Source organism: Manacus vitellinus, unplaced genomic scaffold (genome assembly GCF_001715985.3).
Source record: "Manacus vitellinus isolate BGI_N305 unplaced genomic scaffold, ASM171598v3 scaffold_5_pilon, whole genome shotgun sequence".
NCBI lineage: Eukaryota > Metazoa > Chordata > Aves > Passeriformes > Pipridae > Manacus > Manacus vitellinus.
The window spans coordinates 38,490,865-38,503,495 of NW_021940682.1; the positions used below are offsets into that span (position 1 = coordinate 38,490,865).

A 12,631-nucleotide genomic window follows, 5' to 3' on the forward strand; every position below is an offset into this window, starting at 1 on the left:
TAATTAATTTATACTTGAAAAATTACTTCAATTCTTAAAAGAGAAATGAAAAACTGAAAAGAAAGGACTGCTTTTTCTACCAATCCTTTGCTCATTTACAGAGTACAGTTGGCCACAGTTAGGGAGAAATTCCCTAATTATTATTGTCTCTGTGCAAATTATAATCATATAAATTCATGGATATTTTAAAAATAAAAATGCCAGTGAAATACATAATCTTACGCTGTTGTATGCCAAATGCATGCTAAGAGTCTTCTTTTAATTATTACACAATGTTATTCAAAAAAATACAGCAAAAAAAAATATTCCAGTGTCACTTTTCCCTTTTAACTGTGACCTCTTCCATTTTTAGTCAATAGCAACAGTCAGCTGGATCACAGGCCAAGTGTTAGCAGCTCAGAACTCCTTTTGAGTTAAAAGAAAAAAATCACAAGGAAGGGTTTTATAAGCCCCAATCACTGTGGTGCTTTCTTGGGTACAGCTGAAACTCTAAGATCTATTTACTCGTCCAGGAGTTTTCCTCACAAGCTTTTCAATTAATACCTTTAAAATATAGTCCACTTTTTTCTCTGGATTTGTATGATACAACAGGAAGAAAAAACCCTAATCACTCCAAGACTCTCCTAAGCAACCAAGACCACAGATTACAGGCACACGTACCTGCTCTCTTCCTTCATGATACTTATCACCACATCTCATATAATAAGAAGAATTGCCACAAAAAATCAGAATAATGTGTGTGTCAGTAAATGTCTTTATGCCATGGGACATCCACAATTCAGTCATAATCACTAGGCAGATTATGAACTGATGGTCAGAAAATAAACATTATGCACAAAGTCTCACTCCTATAACAACAGGCTGAGAGAGTTGATGTTGTTCACCCTTGAAAAGAGAAAGCTCCAGGGAGACCTCAGAACAGCCTTCTAGTATGTAAAGGAGGGCAACAAGAGACCTGGAGAGGGCCTTTTTACAAGGGCATGTCATGACAGGACAAGGAGTAATGGCTTTAAAATGAAAGAAGGCATGTTTAGACTACATATTAGGAAGAAATTATTAACTGTGTGGGTGGTAAGGCACCCAGAGAAGTTGAGGATGTCCCCTTCCTGGAAGAGTTCAAGGTCATGCTGGATGAGGCTTTGAGCAACCTGGTCTAATGAATGGCCCATGGCAGGGCAGTTGGAAACAAATGATCTTTAAGGTCCCTTCCAATCCAAACCATTCTGTGATTCTAAGATGAAGTCCCAGTTTACCTAAGCCCACTCTGAGATGTGAGATCAGTCCCTCCACCACAACAGCAGCTGCATAAGGTAAGGCATGTGGTGAGAAGTATCTGCTTTTCCACTGAAAATCTACACCACAGCAAGCCTGTTCCCATTCCTCTTACCATACCAGTCAGGTCAGATGAGACTGGAAAGACATAAGCTTGTCCACCATTTCAGCTCTTCTAAACTGCAACACCCACATCTATTGGGATCCTTTTTTCTTGAAGCCTTCCTTTTTAAATTATGTCTGGTGGTTGCTAAATTCAAAAACTGCCTTTTATTTGGTAAAGGCTATTTTTTTGATTCATCCCAAGTTTTAAGAAGTTCAGGGGGATAAAAAAGACTCCAATCACTGTAGCATGTGCAGAAAACAAGCACAACCTTACAGCAAATCACAGAGGTGGTTTTTCCCCTCCACATCACTGTCATCGTTCCTTAACATGGCTGGAACTTGGTTTGAGGGATACCTACCAAAACAAGGTTTCTCTCTCTCTGTCTCTCTCACCCCTTTATACTATCAAACAGAAAACATGACGTAGTAGCTTTGCAGAGAATTTCCATGCTACATGTAAGGAATTTCTAGAAAACTCTTATCTAAGAAATATTTTCCATTTTGATGCTTACACATCTTCTGGGTTAGCTTCATTGTACAGAAACACTCATCAGGTAACAAAACAAAAGAACCTGACTGCAGCAATCAGCAGTGCTGGCCATGTGTGCACAGAAGCTGTTTCCATAAAAGCTGTTTGTTCAGGTGCTAGCAATTGAGGAGGAGCTTTAATTGCATGGCAGCAAGCTCCTGTAATGCTCACAGAGGGGTCTTTGCAGGCTATCACAGCTCTGGAGAGTGCTGTTACAGGCTATGAGCTCAGTAATACTCATGTTAAAAAGGCCCTAAATATGTATTTACAAGATAGACAGATCTGTTTGGTTTACTAGTTAAATAATCTATGTGTTGAAAAGGCCTTTGGTAGGAATTCACCAGGCAGGCAGGTCTCTCTTGGCCTATTACAGCAGTGGTGGGCAGTTCAGAATGTCACTGGAGACCACACTTTAGCGGCCCATGAGGATGTCAACCCATAAATACTTATAGGAGTTAAAGTATCTTTACTCACATAAGCAGCCTCACTCAGACTACTAATCTGAACAAAATTACTCCTTCTTTAGTTCTAAGGAAAAAATACCAGTAAAATCAATCACTTCAAAAGTGTAATGACACAGAAATGGTAAACTTGAATTTGCTCCTGAAATGCCTTCCCTCATCATAAGGGGATGATTGTTACTGGAAGAGTGAACTGATGTGTTAGTGCAGCATTGCATCTAGTGCAATGCTCAGATACGGTAAGAGAAACAAAGAGAACAGGATAAAGTTTCGCCCTATGCAACTTTTAAGTATCCAGTGAAAAGAAGTCTACACAAAGCCTTACTCATAGAAAATTCCAAAAGGTTTCTAGCTTATCTGTCTTCATGGCTCATTTTTAGTTGTTTGTGAAAACAGCCAACAGCATCTAGAAATGCTCAGGTCAAAAGGAAACCTTAGCAATTTCAGCAGGTTTGGATCAGGCCAATGGTAAACTTGAAGGACTAATCTAAACTTACAGTTAACAGATTTATGAATGCAAATACTTATCAAAACATTTATATGTACAGCTGCGCATAACCATAAATTAGCACTTCCATTCAACATGCATAAACACATATTTATTTCCTTATTCTGATGGAAAAATCTGTCCCTTGGGTCTACAAATCAGAACAAAATCTTAAGAGTAATAATTTTTGCCCAGAGGTATTAACCAACCCTCAGAGCACTATGGGTTGCTCTGCTTAGGAGGAGATACGGATGATGAGTAAAGCAACTTGCATATGGATATTCTAATTTCCAGAAGTCCTATTTTCTAGAACATAAGAGGAATCCAAATAACATCTGTGTAGTTTCTAGCTCATGCTCCAAGAGGGACAAATCCACATGGCATCTTCTCAAAATACTATGCTCTTTCATGGCTGCTGTTTCCTGCAAGAATTATTGTTTCATTGCCTGGACTCAAAAGGTTCCATAAAAACTGACCACAGAAAGATTTCACCTGTACATGACTCATGTGCTTGTCTGTTCATTTAGTGACATGCACAAACTACCTGAGCAAAAAAGTAAAATAAAGTAATTCAATGATTTCTAAGATCTTTGGACATCCACATAACTAACATCCAACCTCCCTCCAAAAAACCCCCTCAATTCTGATAAAAAACTTCAGCCTAGTCTTTCTCATATATGCAACAATAACAGCTACCTCAACCCACTGCTATTCCTTGTCAAGGATATCTGCTTTTGCTGCTTGCAAGAAGCATTCAGCTGGAAATATAAACCTTTGCCTATCTGAGATATATGAGTTTTTAAAAGCTGTAATCCCCAGCAGAAAGCAATCACTTCCAGTTTTGCTTTTGCTCAGAAGCTACTTCAGTAAATGCATGGTATGACGGTCTGTGCCCTTGGATAAGGAACTGTTGACTAAACAACACTACCAACTTGTGCCTGCTTGTAACATCTTATTTCCTTCTGCTCTCTCATTGAAAGGCAGTCCCCTTAGACTGGATATGTAGGACATATCCAGATATCAGTGATGCTTTCTTTTGACCAGTTTTGTCTTTCCAACATTCTTTGAGGTTTTTCTTCTACCTATTTTTCAACTGTTCCACCATTTAAGTGACTCTGGCCCCTTAATTTCTATGTTACTGCTAATGTTCGAAACCAAGTATATGATGTTTCTGTCTCCTGCACAGTAGGTTCAGAAACTTAAGTTAATAAGTGTACATCCATTAACTTATTTGCTCCTTTCTAGCACCAGTATCCTCTATTCTTCTTACAAGAACAAATTTTAGAGCCATGTTTAACATCAGATTAAACAGAAGCTGTGATGCTTTTAGTCCTTTCGCCTTATTAGTACCAGCAAGTGTAACGCATACTCTAAAATCACATGACGTGATTCCAGCAGCACAACAGCCACTCACAGCCAGGCTGGGTAGGTTTTTCCTGATATCTCTGGCTCTCTATCAGTGATATTGACTACAAGTCCAACTGACCATTTACAAATCAGTCAATTCCTTCTTAAAAGTCATGTTTATCTGGCTATGTCAGAATTGCAAATCTTTTGATCTCTTTCTGCCAGTACTGACTGATGCTGACTCTGCCCCCATCCCAAAATCTACAAGCAATTCAGATTCCTTTTAGGGCAATTTTTGCAGCAGTAGCATAAGGATGCTCAAGTTGGCTATCAGCAATCCTTCATCATCTTCCCAGACATTTGTTTAAAGCATGGTTTTGTATGGAGCCTAATGAGCTTCTCTGGGAGTTCATCCTTCCAAGACAATTGGCTCATACTTGAGTTCATTGCACTGTGACAATTTGAGCAGAACCCACTGGGCTTTTCTAGCTTACAAATGGAGTAGAAGAGTCTTGTAAGTGTCTAATCCTACCAAATTCACTGCAAGTACAAGTTCATATCCCCAGTATGGGTTATTTTCTGAAATCTCCAGGTTCATCTTTAAATCCATTTAAAAATTATTGAGTTTGCCATGGAGACCTGCGAGCAGCTTATCTGCATCCTTTTCATACAATGGGAATGCCAATGCATTTTAGAAACTGAACCACACTCCTGACACCAGGTAGGTTTTTTGCTGTGTGTAATTAGCTAAAGTTCACACCAGAAAGTTGTTATAAAGAAAAAAACAAAGACAAAATCAAGGAGCACTACTACAATCCTCCTTCTACATACCGCACAGTAATAACAATAAACCTCTTTTCCCTAAACACATGAGAAATCAAATAGTGTGAAGTAGAGAACACTCTGTGCTTCTTCCATCGAGCCTGCAGACTGTAGGGTGGCATGCGCAGAGCTTCTGCACCTCCTCTTCTTTCTGCTTTCACCCTTAGATGGTGGATGGACAGTGATGATTTTAGAAGTTATCTTCCCAAGTCCTGAGCATTTTCCCCCTTCCCTGATGCTAGTGCCACAGCAGAGCAACTTGTGCAGCTGTGCAGGAGATTAGATCAGGTAGCTGGGCTAGGTTAAAAACAAACCTTCTAAAAATCTATTTAAAAAATATTGGATTACTTCCCACAGCTGTTTCACAGTAAGTAACACTGGTATAATTGAGGGGCTAGAAAACATCAGGGCAAGTCCTTTCATACAGGAACTGAGTGGCCAGGTACACCTAGGCCAGTACCGTTGTAGACTGTGACAACGATGGACCATCGCCTCTGCTCCACTCACTGTCCTGCTGCTTCTCCCTGGAACTGGCAAGAGGAGCTAGGAAGTTCCTTTTGACTCTGAGATTTTTTTTTGGAATGACATATATATGTCTGAGAACAATGCTCTCAGTTTTTCCAGCTCCTTACTTATGGTATGGGAGCTTACTAATGAGTATGATTAATTGGTAACAACCAATGAGTAGCCTAAACCATAATATTACCATACCAGTTTAAATTTTGGGAATGCCTTTCATGTTTAGAGCTCTGTTAATTAAAGGCTCTGAGATTCTTTTGTTTCTCCTACAAAATTTTCACATTTAGTAGAAAGCATTCTTCTCAAAGGAGTCTAAGACATTTCCTTTCCTATATAAATTTCACTTGAAACACTTTATTTCAGTCGCTCAGTGAATTTGCCTCAGGCAACTGAATCACAGCTGACAGCAAACTAATGACTATGATGGTGTGATTAGTAGAGATTACAGGCAACAGAGAACATGCCAAAACATTTACTGTTGTCACAGTGCTTATGCCAGCCATTAGTAGGGATTAATAATGGCCACAAAGAGGATTTGATTCCACCAGGTAGACCCTTTAAAAATTGTCACTGATATTCTGATTAAATGGTGGAAAATATTTTTATTTAACCATTTTTAAAAATATTCTTTCTAGATGCTTACATTACCAATTTATATTTAAATATTACCATAAAAATAGTTTCTATTACATTTAATAAACAAGTAGCATGACCAAACACACTTGACAGAGAAATTTAATATTATATTACACATGGGCAGTCAAAATAGAACTTAAACTCTGAGACTTATCCTGTAAGATACCACAATAAAACTCAACTGGAAAGAAATAGCAAATCCCTAGCAATGACTTTTTGAGGAGTTCAAATATAAGTTTGCTTGTTCTGATGAGATTCACTAAGTAGATTTTATTTGATTTTTCTGCTTCCTGGGGGAAGAACTTCAGATTCCTCAGGCTGCTAGAAGAACAACGGGCTGAACTTGCAATTGAGCATCTTAGCTGCTAAAACCAATAAAAGTGAACTCACTGCATATTTGCCAAAGCTTTTGCCATTCATTTAATTTCCAAATGTCATCCAGTTATATGAAACCTTTAAAAAGGTTTCTTAAGGCAGAGCAAACAGAAGAATAGGATGTTTTTAATCTTGTATTAAAGATATTTAATTATTTATAACCACTCTTATTTAAAATACAGTAACTTGAACCTATGCAAAGACTCAGCACTGTTTAATAATAAAAAGAACCATCTGTTTCTTATGCCTGTCCCTATAAATATTTTGTTACTGGATGACACTGGAAAACATGAAAAGCTAAGGACTGACTGACAAGTAGATTATTTAGATATTGAAATGAAAATCCAATGAAGAGCAACATCACTAATCATGTTATCATTTCCGGAAGCCTCATATAATGGTTTTCTAGTGACTCAAAAACACATTCACCCTTGTCACTGGAGAGTGCAATACATTAATAGCAAAGGGAGACTTGTGGTAGTGAGCACAATTTCTTATAAATGCAATACTTACAATGTCAAATATCAAAGAGCAAGTAATAGAAATTATATTCATTTTCCAATTTGAAGCGTGATCTTACAAACACTCAAGTACACATCCAAGTATCTGAAAGACTGATCTCTAAGGCATAAGATATAAGGACAATTGATTCTTAAAGTTAGAGGCAGGGGGAAAGCAATCAAAATTCCAGTGACCATTTTTAATTCTTCACTGCACGAAGTGGGAACATACTTAATAAGACTCTTAGACTTGTATGTATTCACCCACTGCAGAATTCTGCTTTCGTATTTCACATGTTTACCCTAACCCCTGTAAATCCTGTGACATTACACAGGTATAAGATAAAACAGTCTTTGGTGCCGATTTTTTAAGAAGTATTCCCACTCTTCGTTTTCTGAGAGAAGCCTGCTATCAGCTGTGTAAACGCCATATCTGTAATAACAGAAAGAGAGGCTGAAGTGTGCCAGTGATCTTACCTCATACTCAAAGTCTTCTGCTCTATCTGCATCAGCAGGCAGGCTGGAAAGGTATTCATTACCTTCATAAAATTCATGCTCCACTGGGTGAAGAGAATGGCAGCTATGTGGAACAAAGCAGTACAACAGCAGATGAGGCAACAGGGTTTTTTAAAATTAAAATGTGATTAAAAAACACATTTCTTTGCAGTTTTCTCATCTCAGGACTGCCACTCTGAATGGCATGACAGCCTGAAAGGAACTCTACCAAGAAGCAGCACAGGCTGTTTTCTTTTCAAAAGCTCGTGCTCTGGCTGAGTTCATTTTTCTAGGTTCATCTTTTGCCAGATTTGACAAAGGGTGATTTCTTAAAAGGGTCTGGTTTGGGCCAAACTGTTTAATTGTGACAATTTGGGATTCCTTACACTCATAAAGGTACCTAACTCCAAAATTCACATGCTGCATCACAGCTGGGGGCAACTCACTAGTTCTGGTCATAGTCTTGAACATCCACGGTCTACAACCCACACCAGGCTCACAAACTGTTCAAGAATTCACATAAAACAACTTGCATTATCCTCTCCTCTTAAAGTGGTAACAGGGTGGTGAGGTGCACTTGAGCAACCGCACACTTAAAATGTCAGGAAACTGCACCGTTAAATGGGCTTGGTACACAAAGAATGAGGTCTTTACAACAGCTTTAGACCCAAGGCTGGATCCCAGCCATGCAACACTCAGTGTGGATCTATCTTAGCAGAGATAGAAAACTCTTCTCCATGCTGAGGGCATGGGAACTTCAATCACAGTAGCCTGCAATTTGGTAATACACAGTAATGACTCAAAAATACACATATCATGTTCCTTGCTGAGCAGCAGTTGGCAGTAAGCTCAATCCATCTTACCTACAATTTCTAAAAATTGACCTACATCAAAGTAAAAAGTGATATATTCTCCATTACCATCAATTCTGCACAGATGCACAACATGATAGCAAGTCAGTGAAAAAGCTCTAGGGCTATCATAGTTTTGCTGGCTACAGACAGAGGGTCTGTAGGATCCTCTAGGGTCACCCACTACATGATGTTATTCATGAGGTGGAGTCAAAGGAGGAAGAACTCTACACCCTATTTATGTATAAGCACTACCTGCTGGTGATTGCATCCAATTCAGTTCCAAAGAACTGAACTGATGGATAATTTCATTCATATAATTTGCCATATGACAGGTGAAACTGTAGTTTTTGACCTCTATATTTTTGGAATTGTTTTGGTTTTGATAAGGGGATCTTCATATTAAATAATTTGTTTCCTTGATTTTTCTGTAAGAAATTTGGAAGAGCAGAAAACAACAAGACAAGCTCTTTCCAGGTTTGAAGAAGCCTTTTTGGTACTCTGGAACCCAGAAGAGTTTTTCTTCTTAACTGTCATTGAAGCCTGAATGGGACAATGGTTATCAAAGTCATTTGTAATTTATTTAAAGTGTTTCTGGCACTTTTTCAAAAGAAGGCTACAAGCTACCACTGCAATGCCTCAATCCCACAGGTAAATAGCAGAAAAACATAAACCATACCTGTCTGAAAGTAGAAAAGGGCAGATATCAGGAACTGGTGGTGTGCAAGGCCTTAGTTTGGCCAGAGCCATAATGTGCTCAAAAGTAATGTCAGTCTGAGTGCTGGCATTCATAAGCTGAACATCCTGAGAGCTACTGTGAGCTTTGCTAACTGGGGCTCGTCGTAAAACCTGAACTACAATTGGCTCCTTGGCATTGCGAAAAGCTTCCACTGCTTCTTCATGAGTGGCCTTGGAGAGGTCCTTCCCATTGACCTGGAGAAAAACAAGAAAATATAGCAAAGGTTAGAGAAAAGGCAGCACAAAAATATGGATGTAAAATATAGGGGATGAAATACTTGTGTAGTATGTCAAGCCACCTGATGACACTGGCCAGACTATATTTTGGTATGCATGTAAGAGGGAAGATACAGTTGGAAGGAGAAATAAATTCTTTAATCTTTGCAAGAAATTAGAAATTGTTAGAACCCTTCCATAATTGTCCCACCCAATGGAATCCAAACACAGGAAAGAAACTACAATATTTAGAAAGTAATGTAATATTATTTCTTTCATGCTATTTTATTCATCTCATAAAATACATATAAAAAAGGAGGGGTGCCTTTAATTTTGAATTTCATCATTTTCTGTGGCATGCAAATGTTTTAAGGATTTCAGGCATAGCATTGCTAATAATGCAGATGTCAATAAACATGTCTCTGATGTCTAAAAAGAAACAAGGCCAATTTTCAATGTTTTGTCACTTATCTACTGTGGCTATTATATAACCATTAAGACCAAAGATAGCAAGACTTGACTGATGTAGTCAGCTGCTGCTTTTTTAAGGAAAGAGAAATCTAAAACAAACTAACTGAATAAATAATTTGCTATGAACAGGAAAATAATAAACCTCCCAGTCTAGATGAGGCCTTAGGCTATTAAAAAAGGTAACTGCAAGGATGGATTATGCTAAATTCATATGAATTCAGGTTTTTAGGGCAATATTCCCAAGTATTAGGCCACCATAAAATGTGAAGGCTAATTTGTCAATGGCAGTCAATAGCTAAGCCCTTGGACATAGGGTTGTGCACAGAAAACACTATTACACTGTTTCCAGAGCAATGGAATCACTGCTGACTGCTGTACAGGATCCAACTGTTTTGAGCTACGTGGAAATGAGGTGATCCTGTGCTGAGGTAGAAAGGCAGGGTTTTCTAGTAAGAATTGTGAATATCTGAAGGTACCAAAACTTGATTAAGATTTATATACCTAGGAAAATTTCTACACTGGCAGCAAATCAGAAATAGGATTCTACTGCAAGTTCATGTCCAAATAAACTTTGTTGTATAGACGATGAGTCATAAGACTGCTTAATGAACTAAGACTAAACCCTCTCCAAAAACGGTACTGACTTTTTGCCAACATTTGCAATTACTGGTTGAAACAAAAATTTATTTGCCACATCATTCTTCCATTCAAGAAATTCTTGGAACTTCCTTGTCAAAAAAGAAATATGTAAACAAGAACAATGTCAGCAAACTTAAAGAGCCTCAGTAACTCAGCAGCCTTCAGCAACATTTTGGGGCAGCACGTGCAGCCATAGTCCTGTCTATTTGTGTGCATGACTATTATACTGTTGAACATTAACTACACGTATATATCAAGTCAATACATTTCTGGAGTACGTGCTCAAATACAAGGTCGAACCATCTTTCCTGTGACATAACTTCCAAAGAAGCAGTGATTTCATGTCCATATTACTCATTACACATTACCCATAAGGACATGCAAATATGAGGCTGGTAGCATAGCCACCAATGCAAACATTAGCCAATCTTTCTAACTAACCATGATGCTGTATGCAGTGATGAGAAGGCTAAAAATTTTGAACAAAAAAAAAAAAAAAGCTCAAAATTCCCTGTGCTGAATGCCTGGGATACTCAGAAGTTCCATACAGCTGCAGCCTAGACAGTGATCAGGTAATAGGAACAGCAGCTAGCTTGGTCACCTAAGTTCAAGGTCTCTGATGACTCAAGCCAAAAATATTAAGATTTAATGTTATAATTTTATTGCCTAAATTATCATCCATCACATTATAACCTTGGGTTACATTAATCTAAGTTACATGGAAAAGTATCAGTGATATCTAAGCAGAAGAGCCAAGGCAGTCAAAGAACAAGTTATAAGAAAATCAAAGAAATTTACCCAAGGAGAGTGCTTCTGTAAACACTTTCCAATAAGACAAGTTATGCTGCCAAGGTGTTCAGACTCAGCCCCATCTAACAGAAGCCATTAGAGATAAATCTTCAAGCCTGGGTCTTCTACTCACTCTTCAGTTCTAGTCTCTGCTTCATTCTTGTTTCTATATCAGATCCTACCGAGGACACAATTTTTTCAGTTTCTGCAGTTTTTGTAACAATAGTGTCCTATAGCCTCTCTGAGGAACTCTCATTCCTAAGGCCCTAAGAACAGAAAAATCACTTTCCTAACTCCCAAAACCCTTTTGATACTTTTTAAGCTTTGGATAACTATATGGTGTTTCTCCTAGAACTAAATGCTTGGGAATAAATACCACATAGCACTGTTTCAATTTTTTCCCTACTCAAGTAGAAAACACACAATCCTTCTGTATCCCAGCTGAACCACATGGATTTTGGCACAAGCTGACCATTTTATCACAGATCCACATCAGCAAATCAAAAAGATAAAAAATACAAAATTACATTATTAGGTTTTTTTTTTAAAACCAGAAGCTCTGTTTATTCACATCAGTCAATACTTATCACTTACTCTACGGAAATAGACATAAATTCACAACAATGCCATTTACATGCAAATTTTACTTCTAAAGAATAATAATATTTTAAAATCACATGAATGTGAAAAAATCACAAAAGATACACATTTTCATTTATCCTGGAAACCTATGGTTGACCCCTATTTTCATTTAAATGCCTATTTAATCTGAAGACTTTAAAAACATTCCATGCTTTATGTTGGTTTCCTGTGAAATACAAGCACACTGGACCCAATACTTGTTTAAATTGTCACTTGAAGTTTATCAACATACTTTCTCAATCTGCATAAAGGTCACATAATTTATGAATGCTGCCTTTCTCAGAAGAAAATCTATAGCTGAATTACTATGTTCTGGCAGCTGTCCTGCCCACTTGGGGCTGAGGAGAGTTTTTTTAAAAACCTAAAGCCAGTACTACAGATGGGGTTGGAAGCTCTCTTCATGCAGCTTCTTTAAGGACTTTCAGCCTCCTGCATTATCCCCCAACTTAACACTCACATATAGTTACCCTGGGAGCCACAGACAGCTGAGCACTTATTTACAGAAAGCCATTTACAGGTTCTTAGTGGATGATTAAATAAATTCCTTGCCTAGGAAAGGTTACTTGCAGTGGAATCCAGGGTACTATTTTAAGTGGATAGACAAATCAGTCACTTTTAACAATCAACACAAAGACATGGGAATACATTTGTTGTAGCAGATGGGCTAATTAATCCACAAGCAAGTTGTGAATGTTAAGTAAAGAATATATCTTTTCTCATGTAAACCATCCTCCTGC

At 38.0% G+C, this 12,631-nt stretch overlaps 1 protein-coding gene across 1 annotated transcript in view; it reads right to left on the minus strand.

Moving 5' to 3' along the window:
- The window catches only part of PDZRN4 (PDZ domain containing ring finger 4), a 246,893-nt gene that overhangs the window by 36,592 nt on the left and 197,670 nt on the right, over positions 1-12,631 (minus strand). Inside the window, 2 exon segments of the mRNA XM_029963521.1 lie at positions 7,531-7,633; positions 9,079-9,332. Of these exon segments, the coding sequence (XP_029819381.1) occupies positions 7,531-7,633; positions 9,079-9,332 (357 nt within the window).